At 43.6% G+C, this 23,250-nt stretch overlaps 1 protein-coding gene across 1 annotated transcript in view; it reads left to right on the forward strand.

Moving 5' to 3' along the window:
• Nucleotides 1-22,976, forward strand: part of ANGEL1 (angel homolog 1) — a 24,709-nt gene extending 1,733 nt beyond the window's left edge. Inside the window, exons 2-10 of the mRNA XM_081830172.1 lie at nucleotides 1,097-1,672; nucleotides 2,561-2,787; nucleotides 3,249-3,318; nucleotides 3,920-4,353; nucleotides 6,560-6,686; nucleotides 6,996-7,106; nucleotides 18,482-18,551; nucleotides 19,063-19,226; nucleotides 19,987-22,976. Coding sequence (XP_081686298.1) covers nucleotides 1,097-1,672; nucleotides 2,561-2,787; nucleotides 3,249-3,318; nucleotides 3,920-4,353; nucleotides 6,560-6,686; nucleotides 6,996-7,106; nucleotides 18,482-18,551; nucleotides 19,063-19,226; nucleotides 19,987-20,147 — 1,940 coding nt within the window. The 3' untranslated portion in view covers nucleotides 20,148-22,976. The remainder of the gene's footprint in view (nucleotides 1-1,096; nucleotides 1,673-2,560; nucleotides 2,788-3,248; nucleotides 3,319-3,919; nucleotides 4,354-6,559; nucleotides 6,687-6,995; nucleotides 7,107-18,481; nucleotides 18,552-19,062; nucleotides 19,227-19,986) is intronic.
• The last annotated feature ends 274 nt before the right edge of the window (nucleotides 22,977-23,250 follow it).

The following is a 23,250-nucleotide window of genomic DNA, read 5'->3' on the forward strand; positions in this document are numbered from 1 at the left end:
GGCGCCCCAATATTAGAGTTTTCCCACTTGCTTTCTTGCCTGTTGGCTGTCATTTGTGGCCGCTGTGGCAGAGAGATGACAGCTGTCTCTTGCTGTCACTTGTTGGCACCTTCCGATTTACAGCTTCTGGCATGTTATGGAATGGGAAGGCTGATAAGGAAGTTTGTGAAGATTTATGAATAGAATATATAGCTTCGAGAAAAAGAGCAAGGGCCTTTGCCAAGAAGTAAATTGTATAGATTTTGAGACGCCCTTTTTGTCTACCTCAGGACTTTTTCTTTTGGAATGTATTTATAGATTAGGGGATTTATAGAACTAGAAAGGCTCTTAGAGATTATGTAGTTCAAACTTCCCCTGTCCCCCTTTACAGTCAAGAGTGAGCCCCTCTTACTAGGGGCATTGTCCAAGGTCACATGTTTTGTTAGTTTCAGTGCTAGATTATAACCCACAGTTCTGATTCATGGTCAAGTTCTGGTTCCAAGGTAATGTGGCCCTTAGAACCAGAGAGTTGATGCTTAATAGGAGTTGTAACCTCTAGATAAAAGGGGGGTGGTGGTTATATGTTACCATCTCTGTCCTAGATTATGTGGGACGGCCATTCTTTTTTTTTTTTTAAGATTTTATTTATTTATTTGACAGAGATACAGCGAGAGAGGGAACACAAGCAGGGGTAGTGGGAGAGGGAGAAGCAGGCCTCCCGCCGAGCAGGGAGCCCGATGGGGGCTCGATCCCAGGACTCTGGGATCATGACCCGAGCCGAAGGCAGACGCTTAACGACTGAGCCACCCAGGTGCCCCGGGACGGCCATTCTTTCACTGAAGCACTGAATATATATCAGATTATATATTCAAATTACATACAAATTAGTTAGTACTTGTCAAGCACTTAGAACAGTACCTGGCACATAGTAAGCACTTTATGCTAATGATGATGGCGTTCCAGGCACTAAAATGGGCAGGCTCAGTGATGGATGGTACCACGATGATCAAGGTGCATGTGATTCTTGCTTGTATGGGACTTTTGTTCTAATTGGGAGAAGAGTATGGATTGGGGGACATTGTCATCTTATAACATGATATTTTGGCTTGCTTCTTAGATGCTTTCTTCACATGTCGAAAAAATGCCCTCCTGGCGAAGAGCTCGTCCACCCAGGTAGAGGGCAACTTTGCCATGGCCCCTCGGGGGCCCGACCAGGAGGAGTGTGAGGGCCTGCTACAGCAGTGGCGAGAAGAAGGGTCGAGCCAGGTGCTCTCAACTTCGAGTGAGGGTCCCCTTGTAGATAAGGGACTAGCCCAGAGCAGCCTGGCGCTCCTGATGGATAATCCCGGAGAACAGGATGCTGCTTCAGAGGACAAGTGGTCCAGCAGGCAGCTGAGTGACCTGCGGGCAGCAGAGAACCTGGAGGAGCCTTTCCGCGAGGTGCTAGGAGAGGAGCCACTGCCAGAGGTCGAGGTCCCAATGTGGGCAGCTGTCCCCATGCAGACCGGCCCCCAGTATGCAGACTGTGCTGTCCTCCCAATGGGTGCCCTGGCTGCAGAGCAGTGGGAAGAGGACCCCGCAGTGGTGGCCTGGAGCATAGCACCCGAGCCTATGCCCCAGGAAGAGGCTCCCATCTGGCCTTTTGATGGCCTGGGGCAGTTGCAGCCTGCCCCAATGGAAATCCCATATCATGGTGAGTCTGACAACTGGCTGAGGGAGCCTGGGCAGCAGCTTGTCTCCAGTGTGAGCAGAGCCATTGCTAGAGAGAAGATTCTCTGGCAGCGAGCTCTGTTGCTGCATTCTGTTTTTCTGAGAATCTTACAATATCAGATCTAGAGGGGCCTTAGAGATTGTCTCATCCAGCCCCATGTCTTTCAAATGAAATAGCCACGGTGCAGAGCGGTGGCAGGACATGCCTGAAGTCACATAGCCAGGTAGAGGCAGAACTGAAAGCACACCCTCGTTCTGATTCTCCACGATATTGTGGAGATCTCTCAGGGCCTCCACTCTCTGCCTCAACCAGAATTTTATCTTCTGGTTTTATCTGTGTTATATATTTGGCTTCCATTAAAATTTGAAGAATGAGTTCTGTGGCTCAAATAGCTTTGAAATCCACTTTGCAGCTCCATGCTCTAGGGGAGGTGGGGACATGTGATTCATAGCCCCACAGGCTTTTTTGAGTTTAAAGGTTAGGAAACACCCAAGGCTGAGATTACTCTAAAAATGTCTTTAACCTCAGGTGACTATGAAGCACATTGATCTGTGATTCTCCAGAGATCCATAGATTTATCAAAAGCGAGAAATTGTCAGCCTAGATCTATTGAACATGTACCAGGTACTATGCTAGGTGCAGTGGCGAACAGGCCAAGGTTGTCTCTGGCTTTGTGGAGCTTACTATCTAGTCTGCAAATGTCCTAAGAGTGCTGCTCAAATAGCCATAGAGATGCTATGGCATTCCCTGGGTGGCAGGGAAGATGAAAAAAGGAACTTCAGCATAGTATCTCTGAGTCAGGAGTGGAGATGGCGGGCCCTGAGGATAACAGGTACTTGTTGTGGACCTCTTCTTTCCACCCCTTTGCAGAAATCTTGTGGCGAGAATGGGAGGATTTCTCCGCTCAGCCAGATGCTCAGGGCCTGGAGGCGGGGGATGGCCCTCAGTTCCAGTTCACTCTGATGTCCTATAACATCCTGGCCCAGGACCTGATGCAGCAGAGCTCAGAGCTCTACCTGCATTGCCATCCGGATATCCTCAATTGGAACTATCGCTTTGCGAATCTCCTGCAGGAATTCCAGCACTGGGACCCCGATGTGAGTGAAGAGGGGAGGAAGTGCCATCTTGTATTTGCTTTGAACGTGGGCTATTTCCCAGTGCTCTTAGAAAATGAGTTCAACCCCATAGTTGTTTATAGGATTGGAGTTCTGCCTAGGGCTAGAGCTTTCCTGCCTGGAGTAAATGAGTTTTTGGCAGGTGCTGAGAAGACTCCGTGGGTACACACTTTCCAGCACCTTTATGCAGGGAGGGAGACTTGAGGGATTCAAGAAGTGGGAAAATCCAGCGCATGCATCTGGTCTACTCAGCTTAACTCTAGGCCTGTCCTTGCTGCTGGTGGCTGTGTGGGAAGAGTCAGCCCTGTGGGAAGTTCCAGTGTGACCCTGCGTGAGACAGGCAGCAGCTTCCCGCCTGGCCTCTGTGCCTGCTCCTAGGGTGGGAGTCACTTTCTAGCACTGTTGGTACTTTGGAGTGATTGGTTTCCTTGTCACTTTCCCAGATCCTGTGTCTCCAGGAAGTCCAGGAAGATCATTACTGGGAGCAGCTGGAGCCTTCTCTGCGAATGATGGGTAATGCAGCTCCCTGGCATGTTCACTGGTCTTGCTTCCTCCAGCCCTGTCTGCTCTCTCCTGAAGGCACCATCTTTTCCTTTTGCTTCAGTAAATCCTCAGTCTCACCTGTGCACTAGCCCCTCCTCCGTATGGGTGAGAAAGAAAGAGTTCTGCCGTTTTAAAGCAATTCTGACATTTACTGCCATTTAGTCCTTGAAGTAACCCACCCTGTGAGGCTGAGTTATTGTTATCCCCATTTCTACAATGAGGACACTGAGGTTCTGAAAATGTGTGTGACTTGCTCAAGGTCACCCAAGCTACAAAGCTAGGAGGTTGTGGAGCTAGGACTCTAATTTATCTGACTCTAGAATCCATGCTTTTCCTATCCACTTATATTGCTTCACACCCTTCTGTCCTACTTCCCCTTTAGCCACTCGGTCACCTGGCTATAACTGTAAGGGGACGTCTGCAGAACCAAGGAGTTGGCAAGGACAGGAACCCCCTTCCTGAGCAGCAGGAGCAGTGCCATAGGCACACACGCCCCGGCTACTGCCACTGGTTGGAGGGATTCAAGCTTGGAGGACTCTGACCCATCTCCTTGGCCGGGTGTTCCTTGCAGGTTTTACCTGTTTCTACAAGAGGAGGACCGGGTGTAAAACAGATGGCTGTGCTGTCTGCTACAAGCCCACGAGATTCCGTCTGCTCTGTGCCAGCCCTGTGGAGTACTTCCGGCCTGGCTTGGAGCTCCTCAATCGGGACAACGTGGGCTTAGTGTTGCTGCTGCAGCCACTAGTCCCAGAAGGCCTGGGGCAAGTGTCGGTGGCCCCCCTCTGTGTGGCAAATACTCATGTCCTATACAACCCACGCCGGGGTGATGTCAAGCTGGCCCAGATGGCCATTCTCTTGGCCGAAGTGGACAAAGTAGCCAGGTTGTCTGATGGCAGCCATTGCCCCATCATCTTGTGTGGGGATCTGAATTCTGTTCCTGATTCACCTCTCTACAACTTCATCAGGGATGGAGAGCTCCAGTACCATGGGATGCCAGCCTGGAAGGTGAAATGGGAGAGGCCACTGCGGGGGTGGGAATACGGCCAAGGGAGAGATTCAGGTATGGGCAGCTAGTGCTGCTTCTGTGGCAGGGACCTCAGTTACACCTTTTCTGGCTCCCTCCGGCTTTTTCTTGTTCTGGTGAATAGTCTGTACTCAAGCCTGGAAGTTAGAAATTCCTGGGTGCCTTTGGCATCTTGAAATCCTTTCAGTTTTTATCATTAATTTTTAGTTTATAAGTAATACAGAAGTGCATCCTGGCAAGAATTCAAACATTGTAAAATAAGACCAAAACCCTCTTTATCACCTACATTCCTTACCTTTCCCTCTCGAGTGAAGTAGTAACTGTTTGAAGTTTGGTGGTGGTCTCCCAGAATATTCTGTATGCATTTACAGTGATATCTATGTTCCTGTGATATTGTAATGATAATTTACATTTATTAGGCCCTTATTGGGTTCCAGGTGCTATTTTGGCACTTTACACGTGTTAACTCACTCAACTTTGACAGTTTCTATCATCGCTTCCATTTTTTAAGTGAGGAAACTAAGGCGTAGAGAAGTTTGGCAGTTTGTTGGCTCTAGGCTATGCAGGTAGCTAGTGGTGGAGCCAGGATCCCAGAGCTCTTGCCCTCCGATACTGTGCTATGATTGCTTCTGACAGCTGATATATGATCTGTTGTATGTGTGTTTATAAACCTATTACTGTATGTTTCATTCTGTAGCTTGGTTTTTTTCACTCAACAATGTATATATGGGTCTATCTCATTCCTTTTAACTGCTGAATGTTGATATCATAGATTCATAGTTTTATCCCATTTAGCCCTGCTGATGGACATTCAGCTTGTGCTGATTTCTTTATATGTCACTTAATCTCCCTGTTCCTCTGTTTGGCCACTGCTGTCCAACTTATTGCTTAGCTTTTGGCGAGGCGCAGTGGAGAAAGGACACAAAATGGCTGAATAGTTGAGCACTTTGGGCTTTTATTTTAATGAGGTTACTCAAATGCCAGCAATGTCCTGGTTCCCATGTGTGCAGAGAAAGGTCTTATCCTGTCGGAAAGCTGCTATAATCAAGGAGCTCGGAGAATGGGAAAAAGAATTTACTAAGTGCCTACCATGTGACCACGCCATTAAGCATAGTAATTAAGAGCCAGACAGTCCTGAGTTCCAGTCCCTGCTCTGCTACCTTGTGCAAGTTAACCTCCTTAAGCCCCATGCCTCATCTATACACTAGGGATACAATGGGACCCACTTTAGAGGGCTTTTTTTGTTGTTGTTTCGTGGATCGAATACAAGAACGCATGGTAAAGTGTTTTCCAGTTCCTGCTTCAGAGGAAGCAGTCAGCCATCAGTTGTTATTATCAAGATTCTTAATTGTAGGTGATATTATTATCCCATTTTATAGTAGAGGATATTGAACCCGAGAGTTAACTAACTTGCCCTAAGTTACACAGTAAGAAAGTGACCATTAAATTTTAGATTTGTCTTACTTGAGATCGCATATTGAAAATTTATGTCCTTCAAGGGCAGAGATTGTATCTGTCATTGCGCTCTCCCCAACACTTAGCTAGTGTCTTGCACATAGCTGGCATTCAAATATTTATTGTTGTTAAATGAAATAAAGGGAATTTTGCTACACACGGTGGAGATATGCAGATGACTGATGTTACCCAGTGTTTCCCTACTACATTCTGTCCATTGCCAGGCTGCTCATTGGCTTTGACCGAGGTTGGTGACATAGATACGGTAAAGTTCTTTAGTGCATTTCCCATTTGGTTTGACCCTGTGTTTTCCTCGTGGTGGACTTAAGATGCTAAACCTTGATCCAGAAGATCTGAAGATCAGGATAAAACCTTTTCCCTCTGCAAATTAAAGCCCCCTGAAAGTTGATATTCCCCATGGAGACTCATGTAGATTTTTCTGAGGTGAAATTTAGGGGACTGTATGTTCATACAGTTCTATTCTCTCTGACTCACGTACCTTATTCTCTTAGCCCTTGTTTCTGCTTTGTGGCTATTTCAGTGCTTCTGGTTTAAAAAAAAAATGGTTTTAATTAGCTCCTTATTTTTAACCTTCCCCTGAGACTGACGCGTTTTGCTTATGTTATGTATACAATGTGTGATTGTGTTCGTGTGTGTCTGCATGTCCCAAATCACGGGCTGTTTTCTTTTTCCATCTCGGTATCCTCATCCCCACCTGCTATTTCCTTCTAGGTGTCTGGACAGGAAGACTTCTCTCATCAGCTTTACCAGAGGAAGCTGCAGGCGCCACTCTGGCCCAGCTCCCTGGGCATCACTGACTGCTGTCAGTATTTCACCTCCTGTCACCCCAAGAGAGCAGGTGAGCCTGTGCCACGTTCTTGGTTGGCTGTGCCTCTGTGCCCATTTTGGGAGACAGCTGGTATTTCAGTGACAAGAGAAAATGTAATTCCCTCAATTCTCTTAGCAAGTTCCTTTGTTTTTTCCACTGTCCTCCTCATGACCTCCCGGCGAAATGGACAACTTTAAATCCTATCTGTTGGAAAATCAGCTTGTCTTCAGAGCCAGGCTTCCTCTGTGTCCCTACACTGGAAGCTTCTCGGTATTAAGGCGGTGTCAGCCTGTGGCTTCTCTTCCTTTCTCTCACTGTATGGCTTTTCCTGGTTTGCAGAGAGACTAAAGTATAGCCGAGACTTCCTGCTGCGATTCCGTTTCTGTGACATCGCCTGTCAGCGACCAGTAGGACTGGTTCTTGTGGAAGGAGTGACAGATACTAAGCCAGGTAATGGAAACTAAGCTTGTTTTCTTGGTCTTCTTTCCTCTTCACCCCTGATATTTGTCACTTATGTGGTTTCTTAGTCTTTTTGTAGGTATAATTCTTAAGGTCAGCTTCTGGCAATAAGCCTGCTTAGAAGGAAGGTCAGTGGAGTTCTGTGGCCATATACACGCATAGATGTGCAGCACAGTGAGAACATGGACCAGGAATCAAGAGACTTGAGTTCCAATCATGTCTGAGACCTTGGATGAGCCATGTAACCTTTTTAGGCTTAAGTTGGTAATAACCAATGTGTGTGCAGCATATAGGGAAGATGCACATGACAGGGTTTGAAAATCATAAGGTGACGGTAGCCCTGCTTGTGATAGAAAGTACTCCTACTGAGAACTACCAGATCAAACATGGTGGAGTACACTTGACATTCTCCCCTTCTTATCTCTGAAACCATTCCAAAGCAACAAGGAGAATGGAAAAAAGCAATGCAAACTCCATCTTTGAGAAAACTAGGAGATCTGAAGGTATCTGAAACCATGAATCACAACATAAGTAGGCACAGAGGCACAGCCAACCAAGAATGTGGCACAGGCTCACCTGCTCTCTTGGGGTGACAGGAGGTGAAATACTGACAGGAGTGCTGTCAGGGGTGCAGGGGTGCTAGAGGAAGTATGCAAGGACTTATCTGGGGACTATGTAGATCTCAACAAAGAACCAGCACAGTGCATTTCTCCAAGGTGAGGAGTGTACCTCAAGGCACAAAATTAAAATCCCTTATTTCATCAGCAAGAATAGGATGCACAGGTTGTGATAGGGGATTGTCTGAACCTGTTTTGGTCTTAATAGGCACTGGAGAAAAGCCTGATCAAGGAATCAAGCCCTATTTGCATTAAGCAATCTGTTTGAGTGGCAGGAAAAGCAATGAGATACTTAGAGAGCTGCATATTGCTTTTGGCTGGGGAGAAGTAAAGATTAAAAGGACTCATATACAACCCTGGGTCATCAGGAATATTCCTGTTACTTGGAATGCATACCCAGTTCTTCCCTTAGAGAAGCTGTACAGATAGCTGGTACAGAAAAACCTCAACTAATTCAAAGCCAGGCTGCTTAAAAGGAACCAGCATGCAAATTGTGTTATAATACTGCAAGAAAGAAAGAAGAAGGAACAGGAAAAACAAAAGGCAGATAAAGAATGCTTACCTCAAAGATAAAAATTGTTGTCATGAAGCATATGAAAGATTATGATTATTTTTCCATGAATAAAAAAATGAAGCAATTGCCTTTATGAAATAAGAGTCCAAAAATAATTGCCTTTATAAAATAAGTTCAGGCACATTGCAAGACATCAGAAGATGAAATGGAAGCTGCAAAGCCAGGAAAGAATAAAAAATTTAAAAATCACATAAAATGAAGACAAAATTGGGTGCAGCATAAGAAGGAATAGGAATAGATCCTGCTGAAAACAGGCCGAGACAGAGGCTATGAAAGAAAAGCGAAATAAAAAGGAAGTAAAAGGATAAAAGGAATTAGAGAGAAATGATAGTAGTGGAAGATAAGGAGACTGTCAACATACACATAATTGGAGTTCACAAAGAAGAAAACCAATATAATGGCACAGAAGAAATATGTAAAGGTATGATTCAAGGAAGATTTTCCCCAAATTAAAAGATTTGAGTCTTCAAATTGAGAGAATGTACCATGTTTCAGTAAAAAAATGACATAGGAGAATCAACAATAAGACATCTTACTGAAGTTACTAGAAGCCAGAGACAAAAGAATCCTTTGGGCAGTTGAACCAAAAGGATTGGGCTGCTCTTAAGGGTAAAAATAACCAGATTGGCTTCAGACTTCTTAACGTTATCATTCAGCTCTAGAAGACCAGAGAACAAGGCTTCGAGGAAAGAAGGTATGATTCAAGAATTTCATACTCAACCAAAAGCTTTTCTTGACCAAACTGCTAGAACAACCTAAAACAACCAAGCAATGGCTGGAAAAACTATATTAGAAGGACTGGTGATAAGCAATGAATTTATTTTTTCTTGTAGGAATTTAATTTGAATTAGCATTTTGCACAAAGTAATGAACATTTCAGTGGCTCTGTTTGTTTTTTTATTTAATTGCAAAACTAAATCTATTATATAGCTGTAGCAATCACGATAATGTTAATGATAATGATGGCCCCCATGCATGAAGCAGCTAGCATGTTCCAGGAACTGAGATGACTGCTGGTATTAAGTGGGCTCAGGCAGGGAAGCAGTGGCTCAGTGTTTTATAATTACAAAATCCTAAAGTTAAAACAGTAGTAGGACCCCACATTTCATGTTAAGAATATATTATTAAAAACCAAAACAAAACAGTATTGTACTTGAAACATAAAACAAGCATTTCAATTCAATAACAAAATTAAACCTTTAAAACACATACTGATGATCACTTTGTAAGTAGAATCATTATGTAGGGGGAAAATATCCAATTCACTAACTGTAAAATAATAGCAGTATTTTCAAAATTGAGATTAAATTTGAGTAAACACACCCATCCACCGTAAGTGTAGTTACCATCTATCACCATACAAAGTTATTACAATATTGACTCTGTTCCCTAACCTTGTACTTTTCATCCCTGTGATTTACTTTATAACTGGAATTTTGTACCTCTTAATCTCCTTCACCTATTTTGCCTCTCCCTCACCCTCTCCTTTCTGTCAACCACTGGTTTGTTCCCTGTGTTTATGAGTCTGTTTCTATTTTGTTCTTTGTTTTGGTTTTTAGATTTCACATAAGGTATTTGTCTTTCTTTGTCTAAGTTATTTCACTCATAATGCCCTCTAGGTCCACCCATGTTGTCACATATGGCAAGATTTCATTCTTTCTTAGGGCTGAATAATATTCCGGGTGTGTGTGTGTGTGTGTGTACACACTATATGTTCTTTATCCATTTATCTGTTGATGGACACTTGGGTTGCTTCCATATCTTGGCTATCGTAGATGAGGCTGCAGTAAACATAGGGGTGCATGTATCTTTTTGAATTAGTGTTTTTGTTTTCTTTGGGTAAATACCCAGAAGTGGAGTTACTAGGTCATATGGTATTTCTATTTTTAATTTTTTGAGGACCTTCCATACTATTTTCCGTAGTGACTAGTTTATATTCCCACCATGAGTAGAAAGACTTAAGTGCAATAAGGAGATCATAATATGTGATCTTTTTTCTAGAAGATGTGTTTAGATATGCTAACAAAGAATATTTCCACTCTAATACTGGAGTCATGCAGCCCACCAGTGCACATCAGAACTTGCTGACTTGACTGTGACACTGGTTTTACTAGGCAGCATGTGAGTTGCAAAAGGAGCTGCAGTGCTAGGAGTGGTGGTCTAACCTTCCCATTGGCTGACACGGCAATGCACCGGAGAATTCTGCATTTCCTGAGTTGTGCAATAAAAACATTGTGATTCTCACTCTCCCCAACTCCCTTTGTTGGGGAATAATTCATGAGAAGAGAATCTAAATTTTAAGTCCCCTTCTTGTAAACATTTTCAATTACTAATGATTTCTTTCCAGTATGGTCTTAAAGACACCGAAAGGGGGTTACTGATTTTCTTTCTCATGACCACTTGCCTGTTTCCACTGAACTCTGGACCCTCAGGTCTTTTAACAAATAACAACAAACCATATGCCCAATACAGTACATTATAGAAAAAGCAATGGCTAATAGATGGTTTTTGTAACCACTATTTACAAACTGACCAGATGGCCACAGACCGAAAGCTGTCTGATCAGTTTTCTAGCCAGGAAAGTTCTGAATCCAGCTTCTCCACTGGCCCATGCCTGGACACAACTTACCCTCTTCCCAAGTACTTGCAGAAGAGCTTACTTGTTTGACTGCTCCCAGTGCTGACTGGGTCAGGAAGACGCTGCAGCTCCGGGAGAGGCAGCCGTGGTCCATGTGCTCATCTGGCCTGGCGGGGCATGCAGAGGCCTCTAGTCCCGTGTGGCTGCCAGAACAGTGCTGTCTGGGCACAGTGCTGCGTGGACAGAACCTGCTGTTGACGGAAGCCATTTGTAGTCCTGCTGCTCACTGAGAGTTTTCTGGTGTATTGTTATGGTAAAGGATACAACTCAAAATGAAGATATTAGCATTATAAATATTTAAGCTTCAAATAACATTACATCAACAATCATAAAGTGAAAGTGCAGGCTTAACAAGGAACAGTAGTCAGAAAATAACTAATGGTAAAGTGTTTTAATTTATCTGTCTTAGCCCACGATAGGTCAAGTAGAAAAAAGATAACCAAGAATATGGAAGACTTCAGTTAACATGTTGTATATGGTAAATCTGATTGATGCATATCAAACTCTGAAAATTGAAAGCAAAGACATCTTTTTAAGTATTCGTAGGAAATTCTTAAGAATTAGACCACCAAAAAAAAAAACAAAAAACCTCAGTAAATCTCAAACATAGAAGTCATACAGTCTTTCTCTGATCACACATGCGATAAAAATAGAAATGAGAAACAAAAAAGAAAACATCATCTGGAAAATTTCAAACAACTTTTGAGTCAAAGGTGAAATTTAAGCTAAAATTGCAGAGTATCTAGAAAATAATAATAATGAAAGTACCATATATTTGTGGGATATAGCTAAAACTGTTCAGTGAAAAGTTCATGGAATTATACAGAATATTTAGAGGCACAGAATTACATTTGTAGATAAGACAAAAGTAACTAAATTACACGTTCAACTTAAGTTAGAAAAAAAGAACAAATAAGCTGAAAGAAAACAGAAGATACAAATGGGAATAATTTAGAAAACAGAAAAATAGTGGAACTAATAAACTCTAGGAGTTTGTTTGGGCAAAAAAACAGCTGTCAATTAGGTAGGCCCATTAGCCAACCCATTTCGAAGGGCAGGGAAGGAACAAAAAGTATCCAGATGTAGAATAATTAATAGGATTCTAAGGGGGTTCTTGGCCCAGCTAAGTGCAAAAGAAATCAAAAACTTAGATGGCATATATTAATTTTAGAAAATGTATTTTAGTAAAGTTGGTTACAGAGGAGAGAGAGAATCTAAGTAGGGAAGAAATACATAAAGTTCTCAGAGATGTAGTACCACAAAAACACCAGGCTCAGGTTGATTGGAGAATTAATCAAACCTTTAAAGAACTTGTAATTCCATTACTATTTAAATTATTACAGTGCACAGAGGAAGAAAGGAGCTGGTTATTTTTATGCAGCAAGTATTTTGACACCGATACCTGATAACAATTATACAGAAAAAACTGTCAACGCTAAAATTCTCCACTTACGAATACTGATGCAAAAAAAATTTAAATAGAAGATCAGGAAATAATCTAGCAGCACATTGAAAGAGCAGTATACCATGACCAAATGGAGTGTATCAGAAATACAAAGATTGTTTGATACTGGGAAATCTATTAATATAACTTAACATACTAATATATATAAAATCTATTAAAATATGCGAAGTGCATCCTATAGATGTCCAAGAGACTGTTAAAATTCAACATCTATTCTAGATTCTTTTTAAAAGACCCCCCTTAAATTAAGGAAAAACTAGATACAGGCATACCTTGTTTTATTGTGCTTCACTTTATTGTGCTTTGCAGACACTGTATTTTTTACAAATTGAAGGTTTGTGGCAACCTTACACTGAGCAAGTCTATTAGCACAATTTTTCTGATACCATTTGTTCACTTTGTATCTGTCACATTCTGGTTATTCTTGTAATATTTCAGACTTTTTCATCATTATTTGTTACGGTGATCTTTGATATTATTATTGGAATTGTTTTGGAGGGTCATGAACCACACCCACATAAGATGGCAAACTTAATCGGTCAATATTTTGTGTGTTCTGACTGCTCTCCAGACCAGCCATTCCCCTGTCTTTCTCTCTCCCTCTCCTTAGGCCTCCCTGTTCCCTGAGACAAAACAGTATTGAAGTTAGGCCAACTAGTAACCCTACAACGGCCTCTTAAGTGTTCAAGTGAAAGGAAGAGTCGCATGTCTCCCACTAAATCAAAAGCTAGAAATGATTAAGTTTAGTGAGGAAGGCATGTTGAAAGCCAAAAGCTAGGCCTCTTGCTCCAAACAGTAAGACAAGCTGTGAATGCAAAGGAGAAGTTCTTGAAGGAAATGAAAAATGCTACTCCAGTGATCATGTGGATGATAAGAAAGCAACAGCCTTACTGCTGATGTGGAGAAACTTTAGTGGTCTGGATGGAAGATCAGCCTAGCCATAACATTTCCTTAAGCCAAAGCCTAGTCCAGAGCAAGGCCCTAATTCTCCTCAATTCTGTGAAGGCTGAGAAGTGAGGGAAGTGCAGAAGAAAAGTCTGAAGCTAGCAGTGGTTGGTTCATAGTGTTTAAGGCAAGAAGCCATCTCCATGACATAAAAGTACAAGGTGAAGCAGCAAGTTATCCAGAAGATCCAGCTAAAATAATTAAGGTGGCTACACTTAATGGATTTTCAAAGTAGACGAAACAGCCTTCTATTAGTAGAAGATGCCATCTGGGACTTTCATAGCTTAAGAGGAGAAGTCAGTGCCTGGTTTCAAAGCTTCAAAGGATAGGCTAACTCTCTTGTTAGGGCCTAACACAGCTGGTGACTTCGAGCTGAAGCCAGTGCTCATTTACCATTCCAAAAATCCTAAGGCCCTGAGAATTATGCTAAATCTATGCTGCCTGTGCTCTCTAAATGGAACAGCAAAGCCTGGATGAGAGCACATCTGTTTGCAACATGATGTACTAAATATTTTAAGCCCACTGTTGAAACCTACTGCCCAGAAAAAAAGATTCCTTTCAAAATATTATCGTTCATTGACAGTGCACCTGGTCACCCAAGACTCTGATGGACATGTACAAAATTAACTGTTTTCATGCCTGTTAACATAGTATACATTGTGAAGGCCATGGATCAAGGAATGATTTTGACTTTCAAGTTTTATTATTGAAGAAATACATTTTGTAAGGCTATAGCTCCCACAGATAGTGGTTCCTCTGATGGATCTGGGCAGAGTAAATTGAAACCTTTTGGAAAGGATTCCTTGTTCCAAATGCTGCTAAGAGCATCTGTGACTCCTGAGAAGAGGTCAAAATACCAACATTAATTAACAAGAGTTTGGAAGAAGTTGATTCCAGCCCTCAGGGATGACTATGAGCGGTTCAAGACGTCAATGGAGGGTGTAACTGCAGATGTGGTGGAAACAGGAAGAGAACTGGAATGAGCAGTGGAGCCTGGAGATGGGACTGAATTGCTGCAACGCAGGATGAAACTTTAATTTATGAGGAGTTGCTTCTTTTTCTTTTAAGATTTTATTTATTTATTAGGGAGAGAGAGCATGAGCGAGGTGGGGGGGAGGGGGGGAGAGGGACAAGCCAACTCCCCGCCAAGCGGATTCCCAGGACCCTGAGATCATGACCTGAGCTGAAACCAAGAGTCAGACACTTAACTGAACCACCCAGGCGCCCCCAAAGGATTTAGAATATTACATAAACTTAGTTGATAAGGCAGTGGCAGGGTGTGAGAGGATTGCCGCCAATGTTGAAAGAAGTTCTCTGGACAAAATGCTATCAAACAGCATTGCATGCTACAGAGAAATCGTTAATAACCACCACCCTCATTAGTCAGCAGCCATCCACATTGAGGCAAGACCCTCCACCAGCAAAAAGATTATGACTTGCTGAAAGTTCGGGTGATGGTTAGCATTTTTTAGCAATAGAATATTTTTAAATTAAGGTATGTACATTTTTTTTAGACACAATGCTATTACACACTTAAAAGACTACAGTATGGTATAAACGTAACTTTTATATGCACTGGGAAACCAAAAAAATTCAGTTGACTGGCTTTATTGGTATATTTACTTTATTGCCATGGTCTGGGATTGAACCCACCTTGTCTTTGAGGTTTGCCCTTAATCCCTTACACCATTAAAATGATCTTGGTCAGTCAGAGTGCATGGTGGCAACAATGTACAGGAGAGGTGAGGAGCAGGAGGAGGGGAGTGGAGCCGCTGCAGGCCTGTAGATTAAAAACCAAAACCAAACCACATTTATCTCAGCTCCACATACTAGCATCTGGCTTAAAGAAGACACTGTAGTAGCATTCCTGTCAAAGTCAGGAATAAGACAAGGATGACCACTGTCGTCATTCAGCCATATTCAAAGATGCCAGCCAACAGATTTAGAAACAGAAATGTGGGTCAGAAAACAGAAGTAACAAAATGGAGGGGAAGGGTTAATTACTTGCTCAGGTTGTTAGATAACTGGTGATCCAATCAACTAACAACTATTACAAGCATTAAGGTAATTCTGGAAAGTAGCTGGTACAATATGAATATACAGAAATACAATAGTATTCATATATAAAAATGATATATTTGTTAAAAGATAATAATGAAGAAAAGACCCTATTTATAATACCAACAACAACAAAAAAATCAACTGGGAAAATGTATATAAAGGAATCTTCCATTTAATCTGAATTATTAAATTTGTTGGCATGAAGTTGTCCATAACATTCCTTTACCCTTTATTTAAAAAAACAGCTTTATTGTGATGAAATTCATATGCCATAAAATCTACCCACTTAAAGTGTGTAAGCCAGTGGCTTTTATTCTATTCAGAATTGTGTGTACATCACCACAATCTAACTGTAGAACATTTGCATCCCTCCCGAAAGGGAACCCTGTATCTATTAGCAGTCATTGTCCATTCACCCCTCCCCTTGTGAAACATTAATTGAACATGGCCATACAGGTTTCTGGACACTCAGTTCTATTCCGTTCACTATATGTCTATCCTTATGCTAGTACCACAGTGTCTTATTTCAGCTTTGTATAAGTTTGAGATAGAGAAGTATACATTCTATAACTTTGTGGGGTTTCAAGATTATTTTGTTTATTCTAAGTCCCTTTTATTTCTATATGAATTTTAGGATCAGCATGTCAATTTCTGCAAAGAAACTAGTTGGGATTTTGATAGGGATCTAGAAATCTATAGATCAGTTTGGGAGGTATTACCATTTTAATAATAATATCTTATGATCAGTGAACATGAATGTCTTTCCATTTATTTAGATCTTTAATTTCTTCCCATGTTTTGTTTCCAGTGTGTAAGTCTTACACTTTTGTGAACTTTATTACTATTTTATTCATTTTGATGATATTGTAAATGGAAATGTTTTCTTAATTTCATTTTTGGATTTTTACTGCTAGTGTATAGAAATGCAATTTTTGTATATTCTTATATGTTGCAGTCTTGAGAACTCATTTATTCTAGTAGTTTTTTAGTGGATTTCTTAGGATTTCTGTATAAAAGATCATGTCATCTTGCAAACAGACCTAGCATTACTTCTTCCATTCTAATCTGGATGCCTTTTATTTCTTCTTCTTCCATGATTGCTCTGGCTAGGCCTCTCTAAAGTTGAGTGGTGAGGGTGGACATCCTTGTTTTCCTGATCTTAGGGGTAGAGCTTTTAAGTGTGTTGTGAATTAAGTATGATGTGAGCCCTGGGGTTTTTGTGGATTCCCTTTATCCTGTTGGAGAAGTCCTCTTCTGTGTCTAGTTTTTTATGTTGCTTTTTCCCCTTCGTAAAGCAGTGTTGAATTTTGTCAAATGGTTTTTCTGTGTGTGTTCAGATGATCATGTGTTTTTTATCCTTCAGTATTCTATTAATATATTACATTAATTGATTTTCAGATGTTAAACCAACCTTATATTCCTAGGATAAATTGTACTTGGTCACAGTATATAATCATTTTTATATTTTGCTGGATTTGGTTTGCTATTATATTGTTCTTTTGGTGTTCGGAGACTTAATATTCAACATGGAGAAGAGGGGGGGTTAAACTCAATTCAATTCTGACACCATCTACGCAGAGATAGCACCAGATTCCACAGATGAAATAAAGGCTCAGTCCTGTAAGACTTCCCCACTCCCCAACTTCAGACACCAGTCACAAGCCCAGCCTGTGTTTCCAACAACCCCCTTCTTGGACTTCAGATACCAGTCATAAGTCCAGGTTGTTAACTGTACTTTCTGACCAACTGGCTGTTATAAATCAGAGGTTCCCATGACCCTCTCCTTCCTTGGGTTTAATTAATTTGCTGTAATGGCTCACAAAATTCAGGGAAACATTTTACTCACCAGATTACCCATTTATTATAAAAGGATAAAACTCAGGAACAAGCCATATGGAAGAGACGCATAGGGCAAGGTATTTGGGAAGCTTCCATGCCCTCTCTAGGCATGCTATTCTCCCCAAATCTCCACCTATTCACCCTGTTCACAGTTGTTTATATTATTCTCATAATTTAAAAATTTCTATAGGGTTGGTAGTGGTGGCCCTTCTTTCATTCTTAGTTTTAGTAACTTGAGTCTTTTTTTTTCTTGGTCAGTCTAGCTAAGGGTTTGTCAATTTTGTTGATCCTTGTTACCCTGTTGTCATAGTCAGTTTGGGCTATTATAACAAAATACCACAGCCTAGATGGTTTATAAACCACAGAAATTTATTTCTCACAGTTCTGGGGCTGGAAGTCTAAGATCAGGGTGCCAGAATGATCCAGTTCTGGTGAGGGCCCTCTTTTGGGTTGCTGAGTGCTAACTTCTTGTGTCCTCATGTGGCAGAAAGAGGGTGAGGGAGCTCTCTGGGATCCAAACCTATTATAAGGGCATTAATCCAGTACACAAGGGTACCTAATTACCTCCCAAAGGCCCACCTCCAAATACCGTTTCACTGGGGGGTGGGATTTCAACATACTTGGGGGAGACACAAACATTCAGTCCATAATAAGGTCACCGGAAATGTGTATTTTTTTTCATGTATGTGTGTGTACTTATTTATGTGTATTTAAGAGTGTATACATACATGTTACATAGTGTGCACACATATGTATATGCACACATACATGTATACACACACAGCTGATGGTATGTGACAGAAAATCTCTGAAGGAATATGACAGGGATTTGGTAATATTGGTTGCCTCTGGAGAGGGAAATTGAGTGGCAGGAGCCCCGGAGCGGGAGGGAGACTTCACTGATATTTTTCTCTACATTTTGATTTTTGTACCGTGTGACTCTATTACCTAAAGAATAAATTGAAATAAATTTATTTCTAAAGAATAAATTTAAATAAATTATTTGAAAAGGTGCTGAGCCAAGGAAGAAATGGCTGCATTCAAGGTCTCTATCTGCCTTCCTACAACTTTGATCTGTTGTTTTCTTCGTCCCATCACCTCTTCTCTTCCCCTTTCCCCTTTTGGAGCTATCTGGTCAAGGATCTGAGAGGGATTCCAGGGTGCAAAGTTCTGACCCTGCTTCACTGTCTGGGAATAATAAAACCTTTTCTCTCTGGTCTTCTACAGAGCGACCTGCTGGCTGGGCCCAGTCTGTCCTTGAGGAAGACACTTTGGAGCCTGAGCCTGTCTTCCCCAGGTGATCTTTCTTCCAGTTCCCTGCAGCTTGCTTTCCAGCCCCCATCTGGGTGAATGAGAAAGATTCTCATTGGCTTTCCTGAGGCACTTTTTGCTGAGGTCTCTCTTCTCCTAATACATGCTAAGCTTTTGGAAGGGCTGGTATGCAGAGGCCAGAGGTGACCCACCTAGGTTCTTGCAGATGAAGAGCCCATGCACTTTTCCTCAGGGAGTAAGGCTTCACAGAAGAACTTGCTGACCCCTGCACAGGGTACATTAGGTATACTTTACCAGGTAATGAGAGGAGAGTGGGGTGGGGGTGGGGTGAGGAAGGTCAGGGGGACTGCATATAAATGTGTCTGTTTCTAGGCTAATTTTAGCTAAGACCATTTGCCTCTTACTAGCATGGGAAGGAATCTGCTGAGATAGAGTTATTTGGGATTGTCCCTTAAAAACTATAAAACCCATAGAGGAAGTGACTTTGAGAAAATTTCAGTGTTTGTTGACTGACCTCTTCCCCTTCATCCCTGCAGGACTGTAGGCACCATCCAGCACTGCCTTCACCTGACCTCAGTATATACTCACTTCCTGCCCCAGCATGGCCGCCCAGAGGTCACCACAATGCCCTTGGGTCTTGGAACGACAGTGGATTACATCTTCTTCTCAGCTGAGTCCTGGAAGAATGGGAACAGAACTGGTAAGCCTATGGATCCTGGGTTCATAGAAGCCATCCTCAGACGTCCTTGGGAACAGCTGATGGTAGGGCAGGCATTTGGTCACATGGCTTGGGCTGCTGGCAAAAGAGCAGACTCGCAAAAGAGCAAATTTCATACCTTCCTAGCACTGGTCATCCTCATCATAATTCCCTTAGGCCACTTGCCTGCCTTCTCTTTTTATCTTTGCAGCATTAGAGAGAGGTGGGCAGAACCAGCCCTACCTCTATTTAAGAGGTAAAAATAGGGCACCAGGAGGCAAGTGGATTTTGAACATGGCAGCCATTTAGTGAGGGACTTGGTTAGGTTAGAGACCCTATTTCTTGTTTCTTCACCCTCTACCGGCAGTCACAGTGTGGCAGCCTACCAGCTGCATGCCTGTTTTATTTAAAGCATGTCTTTTAAAATGTTTGAATTGATTCCCTATGTTTAAAAAATCAGATTTTATGTAGAAAATCTGGATTTCCAGCTTTTCTCGGAAAATCCGAAGTTTTCATAGATGCTGGGCCTGGGCACACATTCTCCGGTTGCCACATTCTCCCTGAAAACACCCTGCTTCATTCATTGATATATCACAGAGTATCTGAGAAAGTGAGGCCTCAGCCAGAGGCAGCAGGGGGAGGTGAGGGAGGGCGGGGGAGCCAAGGGGATGCAGCCTCCATAAAGCATAGCTCCCACAGGCCCCAGCCACCCCGTGTAGTGGCTGTGGCTACTTTCCCCACTGGCTTCTGCTTTGTGCCCCAGATCGCAGGCTGTATCAAGATGGGACTCTCAAGCTTCTGGGCCGTCTCTCCCTCCTCTCTGAAGAGATTCTCTGGGCTGCCAACGGCTTACCCAACCCCTTCTGCTCTTCAGACCACCTCTGCCTGCTGGCCAGCTTTGGGATGGAAGTCACCGCCCCATGATGGGGCTCCCAGGGGAAGAGAGCTTCTCTTCCAGAAGAGCTCACTGGATCAGAGACTGTGGAAATACCCCATGCTTCTGGCAACTTAGATCCAAGAAACTTACGTCCCCTCTCCTCCTCTCCCCTTCCCATTTCCCTTTTCCCATGGTTAGATTTTCTCCAGGCCTGTCCACGTTCTCTGCCTGTGGTCCCTGCCCCGCCCCAACCTCTTCCTAATCCTGTGCCACATACTCAGTGGTCCTGGGAGAGGCCGAAGGGGGGTGGTTTCCCCTTTCCTTCCATGTATCCAGCGTTCCCCCTTAATTTTTAATTACCAGGGTTGTGGGAGCTATTGATCTCATTGGTTATTTGGTTTCAGGCCGTTTCTTGATGGTATCTTCTAACCCAATCTTCTTTCTGCTTTCATGACCTCTGGGCCCAGCCGTCTTGCCAGGCACACACATGTGAGGTGTGTAGCGTGCATGTGTCCTCTCGGGGTGGGACTCCTCTGTACGGCCGTGCCTGCATCTGACCAGCCCACTTTCCACACCGGGGCTGTCGCCCTTCTGACAGGTCGAGGGCATGACCTGGTAGCTGTGTGCTGCCATGCAGCAGCAGGGGCATGGGCCCTTCTCCCCTTTTATCCCCTGTGTTTCATGAGGCGCTCATCATGCCATCCAGGGTATATAATCCTCATCTGGCCGCTGGGAATGAATGGGCCTCATAGCCTGGAACAGCAGATTCAGGGCTGCACTGCCTGCCGCAGCAGCCTCTGAGCCTCGGACCCAGAGCTCCCGCAGCCCTGGCACGCTTTCTCTAGGGCTCGTCCCTTTCCCCAGGCCACTGTGAGAGAGGTGCCAGTGTGAGCCTGTGTGGGGTGAGTGGACTGGAATAAGAGTTTGAGGTTTAAAGGACTAGAAAGAACCTTCAGGAAACTCTTGTCTTACTGGACTCTGTTCCCTGCAGAACTGGGGCAAGGGTGGGAGTCCTGGCAGCGGTGAGAGCAGGCAGGCTGTGCGGCCACTTCAGCTGGGACCCAAGACCTCAGGGACCTGTTCTCTTTCCTCTGCACACCTCCGAAGCCGTCTTCTGTTCCTTTCCTCCCACGACTTTATACCTCGCTGCTTCCCCCATTCCTGTCCATTTTCTCCTAAAAAAACCTGATACTTAGGTGGGGCCAAACCCTCTCTGCAGAAGGTGGCCTTGGGCAAGACCTGTCCAAGAACTCGAGGGGGCGGTGCTTTAGGATTTGTTCTGGCCAGCAAGGCCTCAGCTGCTCATTGCCAGGGCTTTTCTTCCTAGCACAGGGCCACCCTGGCCCGTTCGGGGGGCCCCTTGCCCACATGTATCACCTGCATGCCTTAATCTTTCATAGCTGGGGTGCAGCCTGGGTGCTCCTGGGCCGGCAGCTCCTCACACCTCCCTCAACTCAGAACAGCTGCTGGTCTCTGCAGATTAGCCTTGTTGCTGCCCCACTCGGCCTCCGGAATGGGACTGAAGGGAATGGCGGAGAGGCTAGATTAGGGACAATTAGCCAGAGGTTCTCTCCCCCTTGTTTTGAAAGCCAAAGACCCCGCCTGAATTCTGCTGCTGTGTTCATGGTTATAAGCTTTCCATGCCCAGGTACTGGGGAATTTATCTGTGCGTGTGTATTTTTGAACATTGTATCCTGGGTCCTGGGCATGTGCCTGTCTGAGCCCCAGGCCCACCTGTCCACACCCTACCCATCGTTCATTGTGTTTCTCTCTCCCCGGGCACCCCCTGAGATGGTCTCAAGTCAGTGCCCTTTTGGTTTTCAGGACTATGGCCCATCACTGTTCTCTTCTGCCAGGAAATGCAGTTTAAAATGCCTCAAGATGGCAGAGGGCGGGAGTTTTATAGATGATCTTTTCCTTGTTTTCTTATTTGTTTCTGTTTTGGAAATGAAATGGGGGTTTTAAGTGGTCATTTAAGCTCTCTTTTCCAAATAAAGGTTTACCATTTCCCCCCTACTGCTGATCATTTTGTTAGGATCCTGAAAGGCAGGGGGGAGAGAAGGCCTGGAGAGTGAGGTGGGCGAGAGGAAGAGACCGATCCTGGGCTGGGTTCTCAGGTACTAAAGCTTGACCTGAGAAAGGTATAATGGCCCTGTGATAATTGGCACATATCCCTGCTGCTCTGAGGCCTGCGAGGAACAGGGCCTGAAGAAGCCTCCTCGCTTGCCTTTTGTTGGGGTCCAGCTCTCTTCTCCCTCCTCACCAAGCTAGAGGACAGCTCCTTCAGCTGCTTTCATTCCCATTCCGTCTGCTGCCACCATATCTTCCCCTGGTCCACATGCATTTCAGGAGAGTCTGAATGGAACGTAGGGTGAGAAGCATTTTCTTGGTCAAAGCCATGGCAGCTGCGTGAGGCATGATGTGTGCATGGCAGTTGCCTCTTGCTCAGTGCCTATTTCTGATAATCTCTTTTGCATGCTGGAGTCAGAGCTGGACTGTGGGCCATCTGTTGCTGGGAAGGTTTCCCTTCTGGGCCTCATTCTGCTGGTACTTTCGTCTTCCTCCAGTCTCCTTTTGCAGCAGGTCCATGAAGCCCACATGCCCCTGGGAAGCCCTGAAACTAGGTGTGGCTTCCTGCCTTGCCTGAGTAGAATCTCAGACCCCATACCTCTGAATCAGCCTCTGAGAATCTGAATTATTTAAAGTTACCTGGTGCTTCTGTTGAACCACCTGGGTTAGGACTCAGCCGAAAACATAAGGAACACCAGTTGGTCATATTGGCCTGGTCATTTGGTGACTGTGGGTAAGTTCATTCCTTGTTGTGTTTTATATCTTGGTGAAATAGGAATTAAAGTAATAATCTTTTCCACTTGTGAGGAATTTTCAGATCTGAAATTGTGTCGTTTGGGCTTTGGCAAGCAAGGGATGCTAAGACTTGTAGAGTATCATTGGTAGGCATTGAGGGTGGGTAGTTCCCCCCAGCCTGGCTGCGTAGTTTGCCCATGGGCGAGGCATTATTTTGCAGCTCTAAGCTTTGAGGTGTGTCCCCAGAGACCCCTTCCTGGCCTGGAGGGTTTCCTGATCACGTGACATTGGCACAGACTTTTACTAAGTTGAAACAGTACTTCCACGTCCATTATCAGTTGACAA

Source organism: Leptonychotes weddellii, chromosome 9, assembly GCF_054177405.1.
Source record: "Leptonychotes weddellii isolate Sample4059 chromosome 9, ASM5417740v2, whole genome shotgun sequence".
Classification (NCBI taxonomy): Eukaryota; Metazoa; Chordata; class Mammalia; order Carnivora; family Phocidae; genus Leptonychotes; species Leptonychotes weddellii.